Source organism: Ursus americanus, chromosome 13 (assembly GCF_024610735.1).
Source record: "Ursus americanus isolate L20-20 chromosome 13, mUrsAme1.1.p, whole genome shotgun sequence".
In the NCBI taxonomy this organism is placed as follows: domain Eukaryota; kingdom Metazoa; phylum Chordata; class Mammalia; order Carnivora; family Ursidae; genus Ursus; species Ursus americanus.
This window is the reverse complement of record NC_142139.1, coordinates 34442972-34456697: the sequence shown is the minus strand read 5'-3', so window position 1 is coordinate 34456697 and position 13726 is coordinate 34442972. Positions and strand designations below refer to the sequence as shown.

Genomic DNA, 13726 nt, shown 5'->3' with positions numbered 1-13726 from the left:
TTTGATTGTTAAAATGGGTCATCACACTTACCATTTTTAGACCTGTCTTGGACTCGTTAGTGACTCAAGTTTGTTTGTCTTCTAGAAAACTCCTGTCACAGAGGGCTGAGTTCTTGTTCTCTGTGCAACATTTACTCACAGAGAGCTAGAGAAGGAAAGGACTTTCAGTGATAGCTTAGCTTAGAAACCTGACTTTGTCCCTTTGTTTCACCAGTTAGAAGGTTGGATCTCACGCAGAGCTTAAGGATTTGCTGATGGTCAGCATTTCAGTGGGAAGAATCCTATGCAGTGTATCTGCTCATTTGCACTTGGGTATTTTTTCCCTCACAAAGGTCTGTGGACCTACAATGGGCTTTTGAAAGTTGTTATGAAGGGCGCTGTTCTTGGTGCAAAGAATAGAAGTGTAATAAGTTGCAAAGCAAAGGTTTGGTCAGGGTGGCTTCCTGAAGAAGGGGTATGAAGAAGTCGCACTACTAATATAGGATAAAGGTCTGATTGCCTAGTATTTTTGACTTACTAATAAGCCTATTGCTATAGAGTATATAATTATATAATTAAACAGGAACCCTATGTCCTGTTTTTTGTAGTTTTTGAAGTATAAAGACATTGGATTATGAATTTTGAGATTTTTAATCAGATGTATGAAAAGTAAGATGAATTGTAAGACTTTTGTTCATACATTTGTGGGTAAATCTTTAAAACAAAGTATTGGGTTTTTGTTCCTTTTAAGAGCTCATCAGTCAGTCAGTCAGCTTCTCAGAGTAGCAACCCATGTGTCCAGAGAAAATCATCACATGTAAGTGACAGAAAAGGAAGCAGGCGGAGAATGGATACCGAAGAACGGAAAGATAAAGGTATGTTATTTCATATGAAAGCAGATGCTAGAGCATTGTGTCTAGCTTGAAGTCATAGGTTGGGAAAGAACCCTTTCTAAATCATTAAGTAGTGTAACAGTCACATACCTCACTGTTGCAGAGAAACATTGACTCAGGCCAAAGCATGTTAAATGTTATTCCAAAAGCTGCTCTTTTCATTGACTAAACACAATTCAAATAGTACTTTTGGTTTTGTCTGTCTTCATTATTTTGTTGTTCTATCCTCAGACCTGTCAAGTGGCTGATACGGTCTTTTTTTTAAATCTTGATCTGTTACAGACTCTGTTCATGGACATATGCATTTGGATAAAAAACCTGAGCCAAGCACATTGGAGGTAAATGTTTTAAATAACAATTACATCTTTTTTCCCCCCTTAAACATGATAAAATAGCAGGAAGAAGTAGAAGATGAAGCTGGAGATGATTTCATCATTTCATAACTAAGTGTTATGAAAGTAGAAAAGCAGAGAAAAAAGTGGGAAAAGCGTGCTTGCGGAGAATTCACTCACAAATTATAACCCGTTTCTTCAGGATGACCTATGTGAATCAGTGGAAAGTAGCTTTTACTTTCCATTATTCTATAATAGTACGTTGGCATTTTTAAAGATTTTTCAAACCACATCCCCAGTAAAAACTGCCTGGTAGTTTGATATGATCCAGATGTGCAGGCCAAGTTACCTGTCGAAGACCAGATGGAATTGAAAACCTACTTAGTCATGAGAGGGTTGAGTCAGGTGCAGGAAGGGTGAACTGTATAAGCAGCCATGATTATTCTAGAATGTGGGTCTTCGAAATATAAAGTGTCATTTTTTGGTTTTTTTGCTTCCAAAGAATATTAGTGATGATAAATGTGCAAGAGTTTCGTCACCATCAAAGTCAAAGAAATCAGAGTGCCCACCTGCAGAGCAAGTAAGTACCTCGTCGCATTTGACATCAAGCGCTTCATTCTCTGGGTTTCTTATGTCTTTAAATGATTGTCTGAAAACAGAAAATGGGAAGACTTTGGCATCATAATTTGGGTGCATTTGTGATCTGTAATTTTTTGTTGCTTATTTAGTCTACAATGTTTTTTAGTTTTTGTGAATTTTTTTTGTCGTTGCTGTTTTTAAGTAATCCTAAACCCAGCGTGGGGCTCAAACTCAGAACCCTGACATCAAGAGCTGCATGCTCTACTGACTGAGCCAGCCAGGTGCCTCTGTGGAATGTAATTTTTATAACACCATTTTTTGGACATAGAAGCCATACTTCTGAATTGATCTTGAATAAGTTTATATTTGCTAACTTGTGTTATCTTTGCGGTGGGTTGGGTTGGCTTGAAAATTAGATTTTTGAAGGGAAATTACAAATTTCTACTTTATTTCAAAACATTAAAAAGAGTTGTCTGAATCTTTAACAATTATTTCGTAGAAGAAAGGGAATGTAGTGATTGAAGAGATTAGAAAAATAGATACTTAGAAAGCAGTACCACCAATTTACAAAGGTAATGAAGAAGGAACTTGAGTTCTGTCAGACGTTTTGGTTCTCAGTCTAATACAGGATAAAGTTCTTTGTCTTCCTTGTCTTTCAGTTGACATCCTTCATGTCAGTTGGAGAGCATACAGTTTAGGGTACATCTTTGTGTGAGGAGCAATTCAGAATAACTCACGAGGGGCGCCTGGGTGGCTCAGTCATTAATCGTCTGCCTTTGGCTCAGGGCGTGGTCCCGGCTTTATGGGATCGAGCCCCACATCAGGCTCCTCCGCTGGGAGCCTGCTTCTTCCTCTCCCACTCCCCCTGCTTGTGTTCCTTCTCTCACTGGCTGTCTCTCTGTCTGTCAAATAAATAAATGAAATCTTAAAAAAAAAAAAAAAACAACTCACGTATTTCAAAATGATTTCAGTGATTTTTGCGTTCTTTCTTTAAAAGCATAATGTTCAGATTGCTTTAGAGTTTGTGTGTAACTCTTCCAGTGTCTTCTGTGACTTCTGGTAGGCAATTCCTGGTTAGGATCAAATGTGTTTGTGTGGAATTTTTAGCTGTGTTTTCTTCCACTTGTAAGATCAGAAAGACCATTTATACAGAAACTATGTGAAAGGCAGCCGAGGGTACATTTGGTGTTAAAATTAGTGTTAAGCAAAATGAACTCTTGTCTGTTTCCACCCCCCTCTCTTGAAGAAGCCAGCGGAACACGTGTCTTTGTCACATCCAGCTCCCCTTCTAGTCTCTCCAGAGGTACATCTGACTCCTGCGGTGCCTTCTTTACCAGCCACTGTGCCAGCCTGGCCAAGTGAGCCTACAACTTTTGGACCAACAGGTGAGATAAGAATTAAAAAATTCCTTGAACCAACCAACAAAAGCCTTCCAAGTCCGCGACTTCAGGTTCTTTATTATTATTATTTAATGTTTTTACTTTTTTGAGTAACCATTACACCCAGCGTGGGGCTTGAACTCCCACCCCCAAGATCAAGAATCGCACGCTCTACTGACTGAGACTGAGCCCGCCAGGCACCCCAGAGAGTTCAGATTCTTGATAGCTTAAACTTGGAGCAGGGTTAGCTGTGTGGAGCCTCACAGAGCTTTTTGTGATCCTCTGCTTTGCTCTGCTTCCAGTGTGGGAGGGCCATTTAATTTGGTATTCGTGTAAGATATGCCCTCAAAATCTCAGGAGCAAGGTGTTCGAGCTGATTGTCTCCACTGGTTGCTTTTGTCGCTCAGCACTGACACCACAGTTTGCGTGTCCCGTCAGCCAGCTCTGTATACTCCCCCTGCCCCAGCCATTGAACCTTTTGCCTGGCTCTGTGTCTTGCTCATGTTTGTAAGAGGTGCCATTAGAAGACATTGACTCAAAGCTTGTTTCCTGGGCTCATTTCCTCCTGTGTGTCTAGGAGGCTTCTTAGTTGATATAAAAGGTACTTCTTTAGATTTCTTGTATACTGTTTTAGCAGCTGTGTCACTTGCCCAGCATTTTTTTTTCCTTTTAGCTTAATGGAACCTTACATTTGTAGGGAGAAATATTTTCACCTTTTTATACTTTGTGATTCCTTTCCCTCTCTTGCAGGTGTCCCTGCTCAAATTCCTGTTTTATCAGTGACACAGACTCTGACGACTGGACCTGATTCTGCTGTGTCCCAAGCTCATTTAACACCCTCTCCAGTTCCTGTGTCAATACAGGCAGTTAACCAGCCCTTGATGCCTTTGCCTCAGACATTGAGCCTTTACCAAGACCCGCTCTATCCTGGGTTTCCTTGTAATGAAAAGGGAGATCGAGCCATTGCACCACCTTATTCACTGTGTCACACTGGGGAGGACCTGCCTAAAGGTGAGATCCTTCTCTAAGTTGCACTTGATTTTATTTATCAAGTACTGATAGGGGTTACTGATAGGGGTTCAGTGGGAAATGGGACTGGAGGTCAGCGGTTAATATTACTCAGGAAGCCGAAGGACTGACTTGGAGAAGGAGAGAGAGATTTGGCTCTCAGTCATTTACTTTCTTGTTTCAGCTTGTGCTTGATTGGAATATGGTTTTTGTATGTTTAGTAACTGTCTCTCCCCTGTGTCATTTTTTTTTTTTTTTTCAAAAAGCCTAAAACTGTTTGAATGAAATCTTAATGTCACTAACTAGGTAACTTAAACGTTACTGAGTTTTCTCATTGGATTGGGTTTTGAAATTACTGCTGATATTTCATTCATGAAAGAATGAATATAACAATGTTTTTTAAGAATTTCTTTTAAATTTGCCTTTTTTTTTAAAAAAGGAATTTTAGTTTGTGAAATTTCCTATTTGTAGAAAAATTGAAGAGTCATTCAGTGACTGTATGCTCTTTACCTGGATCTTTGTGGCTTATTTTGTTAGTGGTTCGATGTTTGAGTCTATGGATAACTGGTTAGTGTCAAATGAATACCTACTAGTCTTATGTTATTAATGAGTTAGGTTTATGTTGATTTTGCCCATATCCCCCAACATTTTTATTTCATAATTTTTAAAACCCCATAGAGTTAAAAAAGAAATATGATGAACACCTGAGTTTCCTTCACACAAAATTAATTTTAATCAGATAAAAATCTCAGTTTAAGCCATTTTTGGACTTAGGTGTTAGCATAGACAAAGCATACTGAACCTGGAATTACCCTATAGTAACAGAGCTTGGTTTGGGTTATATTACAGTTTTTATCTATGTTTTATATCAGGCTAGAGAAAACAATTTCAGTAGGCAGAATTGTCTTTAGAGCTATATATTGTTTGAGGATAGTGGGGCAGGGGGAACCTTTTCGAATGTATAATTTTAGTGAGTGATTATTATGTTATTTATTTTTAGATAAGAACATTCTTCGATTCTTCTTTAATCTTGGCGTAAAGGTATTTATATTTTATCATTTTAAAGTTATTTTTAAGTCAATAGTGTGTTAAATTGTCAGTATTTAAATAATCTTAACTCTTGATCTTGTCAGTGAATAACCTAAGGTTTACTAAATCACATTAAAAAACACGGATTTTCAATAGTGTATAGCTTATTTTAAGTGGTGGTTTGAGGCTACAGTATTTGCTTGCTTTTTCTTTTAACTGGCAGTGTTTTAACCGTGTGAGTATATTCAGGAAATAGTCTTGTGCCCTGGGCAGCCTAGTGAAAATGCTGTCATTGAGGAATTCAGTGAAAGATCTGGGTTTGAAATTCTGTTCCATCACTTTTTAGCTGTATATCCCTGGGCAAGTCATTTAATGTATCTTAGCCTAGCTTTTTTCGTTTGTGTTATGTGGATAATCTTCCATTCGCCTCATTTGTTGAAAGGATCAAAGGAAAGAACTTGTGAAAGTTCTCCTATGGAACGTGATGTGTTCACTAGCAGAGCGGAGGTATCCTTTGGGAAGTGGTCAGCCTAGAAATAGCTTGTCATAGGGACGCTGGAGGACTCTATGTCCTTGTCAGTGCTACATCTCCTGTTGTGGGTTAATTTCTGTGGGTTTTCGACCATTGACTTATGAAATGAAGTGCCCTGCTATAGCCTACTGGTCATTTCATAAAAGGAGACTCAGTTAATTTTATCTACAGTATTCATTGTCTAGTTTTATATTTAACTAGTTAAAGTTGGCTTCAGCTCATTGGTTAATTTGCCAATTAACTGGTAAATTTTTATGTTTGGAGTTTAGCTGGCGCTTTGCAGGGGGAAAGATTTGCTTTATTTTCAGTATTTCTCTTCTCGGACTGGAAGTCTAACTTAAATCTGTGACGTTGGAACGCTCTCAGGGCTCCTGGACCTGTAGGGCCCTAACACTGGGGATCATCTACTTCTATAGCAGCGTTTTTCTGGTAGAACAGAAAGGTCCAGACCAATTAACTAATTGGCATGGGCTCACACAGTGAGTTCGTGGTAGAGCCAGAACACGAGTGCAGGTCAAGCTAGAGGGCCAGTGATTGAGGTATTCAAAGCTGGAGGCTCGGGTGCTTGATTTTGGTTGTTTCTGCGATCTGTGCCACCCCAAATTGTTTCCATGCAGTTAATAGCCTAAGGATGGAATTAGTGATTCATGATAATCTGTGGGTGAGTTCATCATATTGTCTCCTGTCACCTCAATACCAGGACCTTGGGTTGGTTTCAGGTTAGGAATAAAGAATAGAATCTTATAGCAGTGACTTAATTTTGTAATTTCTTTTCATGTTACATATCACAGTGATGATACAGTCTTCGTAGGCATGAAAAACTTGAAGCACTCGCTCTTAAACCCCCCCCTTTTGTTAATGTAACTGTTTTTGTCTCTTTTAGGCATATAGTTGTCCTATGTGGGCCCCGCATTCTTACCTGTACCCTCTGCACCAGGCCTACCTGGCAGCCTGCAGGATGTACCCAAAGGTCTCTGTCCCCGTGTATCCTCCAAATCCTTGGTTCCCGGAAGCTCCTTCTGCTCAGAACGAAAGTGATTGTACCTGTACCGATGCACACTTTCCTATGCAGACTGAGGCCAGTGTTAATGGTCAGATGCCACAGGCAGAGATTGGACCGCCAACATTTTCTTCACCTCTGGTTATCCCTCCATCTCAGGTGTCTGAAAGTCATGGACAGTTGTCTTACCAAGCTGATCTTGAATCTGAAAACTCTGGGCAGCTTCTTCATGCTGAATATGAAGAGTCACTAAGTGGCAAGAATATGTTCCCGCAACCGTCCTTTGGACCGAATCCATTCTTAGGCCCAGTTCCCATTGCACCTCCTTTCTTTCCTCATGTTTGGTATGGGTACCCTTTTCAGGGATTTATAGAAAATCCAGTAATGCGGCAGAATATTGTTCTGCCCTCTGATGAGAAAGAATTGGATCTGCCCCTGGAAAATCTGGATCTGTCTAAAGATTGTGGTTCAGTTCCCACAGTAGATGAGTTTCAGGAGGCCAGAGGTGAGGGCGCACATTCGCTCCCTGAAGCAAGTGTGAGTAAGCATGAAGGCCGGGCGGAGCAGTCGTCCCAGACACCTAAGGCGGATCTGGCATTGGCTTCCATCCCTCCTGTAGCAGAGGAAAAGGCCCATCTTCCCACTCAGATTCTAAACAGAGAGAGAGAAACTGTGTCTGTTGAACTTGAGCCTAAAAGGACCATTCCAAGTCTGAAAGAAAAATCAGAAAAAGTGAAAGATCCTAAGACTGCTGCTGATGTGGTCAGTGGGGCCAACTCTGTGGATAGCAGAGTGCAGAGACCAAAGGAAGAGAGTTCAGAAGATGAAAACGAAGTGTCTAATATTCTGAGAAGCGGTCGATCCAAGCAGTTTTATAATCAGACTTACGGAGGCAGGAAGTACAAAAGTGATTGGGGCTCTTCTGGTAGAGGAGGATATCAGCATGCTAGGGGTGAGGAGTCCTGGAAAGGGCAGCCAAGCAGAAGCCGAGATGAAGGTTATCAGTACCATCGAAATGCCCGAGGACGGCCTTATCGCGGGGATAGGAGGAGATCCGGGATGGGAGACGGCCATCGGGGGCAAAACACTTGACGTTGTTGCTGTGGTATGTTAGAGCAGAAGCCTCTTCTTAGGTGGGATGTTTCTGAAGGCTTTAAGAAAATACGTTAAAATAAAAACCCAAATTGGAACTATCTCCTCCCCTCCCCCTCGGCCCTCACCCCATCCTGGACAGAGATTTTGGATATGTGTTCAAGGGGCAGGTGAATTCCTGGCATTGCCATTTTCCTTTGTTCAGAATCTGTGTATCAGGTAACTGCCCCCATAAAAAGGAGAAAATAAGTTTGTTAAAGTATTTTTTATAAACAGCTTAATATAAAACGTAGATTTAGTGTTTGGTTTTTTTCCTTATATAAGTTTAATTTCAAATGTTGGAAATGTGTGCTTTATAGTGTTTATTACTAAAGTGACAAGAAAAATACCATTTGACACACTATAGATTCCAAAACATAACATTGCACCAAATAGAAATGTATATTTTATTATGCAATGCCTTAGTCATAAACTGGGCTCAAATAATTCTTAGCCTAAAACACTGTTGTCTTTTGAAATGCTTCCAACCCAAAGGCCTTTCATCTCAATATCTGTCAAACTTGAATAATGTCTTCTCTTTAATATTACACATAAGGCAGCCTATTAACCTGTGTCTTAGAAATGTTGTATATAGTTCTTTTAATATTCATAGGGTATATTTTTGAATTTTGGTGAGTATTTGTTGAACTTGAGATCGCATACAGGACAGATGTTTAAGAAATAATAGGAAATCTAATGAAATGGCTGTTTCCACCAAGAATTCCTAGCACTGGTGTAAATATCATGGTGCCTACTTGAAAGAAATGTAGATGCTATGCATTTTGAAAATAATCTGCATCTGTTAAAACTGCAGAAGTTTTTTAATGCCACTTTAACACTAATGCACTGACAGATTTAAATATTTTGTGAGAAGAAATGTTAAAACATTTTTAGCTTGACAGGTTTCTATGGAGTTACTGTGTTTTGTTTTTCTCTTTGCACCATTGGTTATGTGTATCACTTTACATTTGCATGTTCAACTTGTCACTCGCCTGGAACTCTTGTACAAAAAAAGGATGATTGTGATTTCTAGTTCTTTTCTAGAGGATGCTGCTAGAAACAGGTTGCTTTGCGTTTTATGGCTTGTTTACCCTATCGGTAACCTAGCTCTTCTGATCCTGCTTCTTTTCAGTCTTCGCAGTATTCACAGAAATTCCCTTTGCATGTTGCACTCTATTCTCAGTTGGAGATTTAACTCTGAATCAACATAGTATTCATGCATCTGTGTTACTCTGTAAAAATAAGTGTAGCTTATGGTTCTTATTTGTACATACCAATGTGAAAATCTACCCTTTTTTTTATGTTCTCTTTTGATCAGGAAGTTTGAGTGCTATGCAAATAATGTAATTTCTCTTTGCATGCCATGTGTAATATACCTAGCCAAAAATAGATTTTGTTTTTTAAAGGCAAATTACTTTTAAAGGCAAATACAATTCACTTGAATTTGACAAACTGAAGCAGATGAGTTTTCTGGGTTCTCTGATTACCCGCAGGAATGTTTGGATGCCAGTTAGGCTCAGTGGAATCTCCACTGTACTGTAATAATGGTTATTTACCTCCGTGTTGTTTTAATTACCGAATGTCTGTGTAACTGCTGAGTAGTGAGTAGCATTTAGATGTTTTGTAACATAGGATTTTAGAGAGCACTTTGAAAGATAGCATTTTATTATGATGGTGCTAGGTAAAAATTTGTAAAGATGGATGATTGTGTAGAAAAGAAAATTTCTTGGGAGAACTTGTTGGAAGAAGTTTCTTTTTGTCACCTTCTAAGCTAGAACAATTGGGGAAGGTACTGCTGAAGCCATTTTTTTCTTAGTTAACATCAGCAGTTGTTAATGGAATGAGAAGATTATAGGGTCCCTCCACTTTCAGCTAATGCTTTTTTTATGTTCACATTAGCTTACCTGATAAGTTTTATGAAAACACATTTAGAGATAATGACCAGATTTAAAAGTTCAATAGAAGTTTGATCTCAGGAGTCCAAAAGAAATTGCTATTTCCAGTGTCTTTTTGTTTTATTGACTGAGATTTGATCTCCGTTTCTTCTGGAAATGTCTAAAATCTGGATAGGAAAGAATACCGTTCATTTCTTCACTGTCACTCTGTCTTACCTCAGTTGAGTAGTGGAATACTCTCTAGTTCCTGCAGGAAAATACCGATTCGCTTCCTGTTTCCCGTCTCTTACCTCCAGGACAGGATGGAAACAGTGCTGAAGAGAACTTTAGCACATTGTACTCTACGCAGTGACCTCTGGAATAAAAGAACTCTGACTTTTGATCATTAGTTTTAAAATTATTAGTCTTTGCATGAAGGTCAGTTTTACTTTTTTTCCTTTAGTTTTGTTTTAAATGTTTTATTAGTGCAGGGGATTTTGCCTTATGCTGAGGTCAAACTAGGGCCAAGCAAGCTTTTGTTCTCCTTCATTTTAACTGAGTCATAACGTATGTTGACATGAGATACAATGTTTCTATAAGAAAAACAGAAGCTTAGAAGTGAGAATCATTTGTATTTTGAGTTAGAAATTATGGAACTTCACTGTATTATGGTGATACACATTTTGAAGAACAGATGTTTAGAACGACCAAAGCTCACCTGTTCTTTTTTGTTAGTTGCTTTTGCTGAACTTGATTCCTGTCCCTTGGCTTTTAGTATCGTATGTATTTCTCGAGTCCGGTTTCCTCCAGTTACGTCCTCAGCCCTTGTTCCACGTACTCGTTGGCAGTAGGATGCTAGCATCTGTGTAGTCGTCGTCGTCTTGTTTCCTGGTAACCCGTATGTTCATTTTCAGGCTGACCTAAGCTCAGACCCTGTCTTGACCTGGCAGGAGTAGGTCTTCCCAAACCACAATGTTGATAACAGCTTATTTGATGCAAGCTATGTATATTCTTGCAGTGTGTTTCCTTTGTGACTCAAGGTTGAATTAAAATGCCTGTGAACTGCAAACTTGCTTATGATTGACTTGGTGCAATAAAGTTCCTTTCTAACCATTTCTGGTTTAGAAAACATTCAGCCATCCTAGAAACTAGCAATATTTATTTATGCCTCATTTATTTTACCTTTGGTTTTAGATGAGGTAACCTTAGTCTTTCACTTATGGGTACTAAGCAAGGTCCATTTTTGTGTAGCTGAAGAGAATGCTTATTTGGCTACACGATTTCTGTTTACTGTAATTTGCTTCCTATTTAATGTCTAAATGCTATTGTGTTTTTGTTTAAAATCTTAGTAATGGCTCAGTTCCAGTATGTCAATTTCAAAGAACTAAGGTTTTGCTACTAGTATCAGCCATTTACTTTCCCACTAATTGGGATTTCCCACTAGCTGGGAATTTCTTTCCCCCCTGAAATAGAAGTTTTAGAAAATCTTAGAAGAGGGGTGGGTGCATGTCTTACTGCTGGGAAACAGCAACTTTGGGGTTGAATTTACTTGAATGGATTAAAAATTGCATTGTTACAGAGCTAGAAGAAAATTTATGTATGAAAAATGATAATAGCCTTACACTGAGTACAAATAATACTTAAAAGCATGTGAAGATGTGATCATTTGTGATGTTACTTGTAAAAAAAGTATATACATATCTTTTGAAGTGTTGAAAGGAAAATAGTACTTTATATTCTTTATCATATCACTTTTTGTAAGTGTTGAATATATTCCTGTTTATTTTTCTATGTTCTGTTTTGTAGCCTTAAGAAGTGTTTCAAACATATCTGAATGTATAAAATAAGAGTAAATGCCCTACATGGTGTGATGCTGCATTATATCTAAAACTGTGTGCATATATTAAATTTTGTCTCTTGATTCTGCTTGTGATTCTTTGGTTTCAGGGTTAACCAAGTAATATAGCATATAAATCTTAAGAGGAGTTTTAGTAAGCATCTGAAAATAAGAGATGATTTCCATGGTTTCTATCCAGTCAGAAGATAATTCTAGTATGTGCAACTAAAAACCATGTGGGATTTATAATCTCTGGGGTAGATACTGTTATTTTCCCTACTTCATATATATAAAACTGAGATAGGCCAAGTAGTTTGAGTAAGGTCATGCACCTAATAAGTGATAGAATTTGGAGTTTGACCTAGCTCTGAGTGGTTTTAGAACTAGTGCTCTCCCATTTTTCCCAGCGTTCATTAAATGAAATGGGATGTGTAGACTAAGAATAATTTACAGATGAAATGACTTTTTAAAAAGTTCATATTCAATACAGGCATACCTTGTCTTACTGTGCTTTGCTTTATTGTGCTTCGCAGATACTGTTTTTACAAATAGAAGGTTTGTGACAACCCTGCATTGAGCAAGTCTGTTGGTCCCATTTTTTCAACATTTGCTCACCCTGTTAACATTTTGGTAATTTGTGCAATATTTCAATCTTTTCCATTGCATTTGTCGTGGTGAACTGTGACCATCTGATGCTCAGATGGTGGTGAGCATCTTTTAGCAATAAAATATTTTTAAGCTAAGGTTGTGTACATTGTCTTTAGACATAATGCTATTGCACTTTATAGTCTAAACATTTATATGCACTGGGAAACCAAAAAATTCTTTGATTCCCTTAGACCCACAGTATTGCTGAGGAGGTATACCTCTATTTCTGTCTAATGAAGAAAGATAAATCATTCAGAAGTTTTACTTGAAAACTGAGGTAGTAGGTACACTTAAACGCTTCAAAACCCCACGTTTCTTAATGCTCGTTTAATCTACTTATTATATGGACTTTGTCTTAAGAATGGCTTTCCCAGGAAGGAGAGCCTGAAAGAAAGCCTTCCTTTTCAGTACAAGTGTTTGGTGGAGAGGTGAACTGGGAACAGGGGCAGCAAGCCGGGTAGGTAAGTTGGTTAGACATGGAACCCGGTTGTTTGGGGGATTGCCCAAGCAGGTGAATGAGGTATCACAGAACCTTGGAGGGAGAGGGAGAAACGGGAAGCATTTCGCTGTTAGCTGTGTGAGTCAATAGGGAAGCTGGAGTATGGGGAAACAACGGTGTCTCTTGGTGTTGGGTGGAGCTTTCAGAATTGGTCACTTGAAGTGGATGGGATAAAATAAGGTGAAACCAAGTGACCAGAAGTGTTCTATACAGTTTCTCTTCCAAGTTTTCTATAGTTACAAGGGCTTGCTTTCCTCTCTATTTGTTGTGTTTATCTAGGAAATAGTATGAGAATGTAGACTACAAAAGAAGGAACTTAAACAGCTAACTTTCGTAAACCCTAAATTTACCAAGCCCTTCTAAGAGTGAATAATGAACTCATCAGAATAGTGAAGTTACATTATAAACATCATGTTAGAATTTTTAAGATTGATCTGAGTTCATTAGAAATTGGAGCTTCAAAGTCCATCCTTTTTACATACGTACTATCCCTGTGATTATGTTTTACATTTAGAAAAATCTAGATCAAAAATGTAAATACAGATGAACAATGTGATTCTCATGGCCTTCTAGCCCTTTTAATATTTTAACTGTCAGCGAAAGTTGTGTGTAGTAAGCTAATTTTTTTCTTTTAAGCGAAAACTGGCTTTGAACTAACCAGTAGAAAACAAAATAATGCTTTGTGCCTACCTAGGGATGTACATATTACTATGTAACTTGTTGAATATTTCTTGTGAGTTCTTTTCTAAATTAGAAGTCAGTAAAAGCATTTAAGTCCTTCATAATTTTGTAAGGTGTATGTAATTGTATGAGATATTCACAGGTTAGGGCCAAAAACGGAGACCAGAAACCAGAGGTACAGACTTGAAGTGGCACTAAGACTGCAGCCCATGAGAGGAATGGATGGACATGGTTGACAATCTGATTAGCTGAGAACTGTGTAGGTCTGGGAGCGACTGGAGCACATGCAAGGTTGGGAGCTGGAATGAACACGTTTGCATTAAAG

The 13726-nt window shown here is 38.5% G+C and overlaps 1 protein-coding gene across 4 annotated transcripts in view; it reads left to right on the top strand.

Moving 5' to 3' along the window:
• Positions 1–11657, top strand: part of OTUD4 (OTU deubiquitinase 4) — a 43535-nt gene extending 31878 nt beyond the window's left edge. For 3 of the 4 annotated variants that reach the window (XM_045798897.2, XM_045798896.2, XM_045798899.2), the window contains exons 15-21: positions 731–854; positions 1155–1210; positions 1707–1784; positions 3030–3168; positions 3913–4173; positions 5171–5211; positions 6615–11657. In XM_045798897.2, the coding sequence (XP_045654853.1) occupies positions 731–854; positions 1155–1210; positions 1707–1784; positions 3030–3168; positions 3913–4173; positions 5171–5211; positions 6615–7823 (1908 nt within the window). In that variant the 3' untranslated portion in view covers positions 7824–11657. The remainder of the gene's footprint in view (positions 1–730; positions 855–1154; positions 1211–1706; positions 1785–3029; positions 3169–3912; positions 4174–5170; positions 5212–6614) is intronic. The other variant, XM_087866480.1, reaches the window with a different exon arrangement.
• Positions 11658–13726: the final 2069 nt, after the last annotated feature.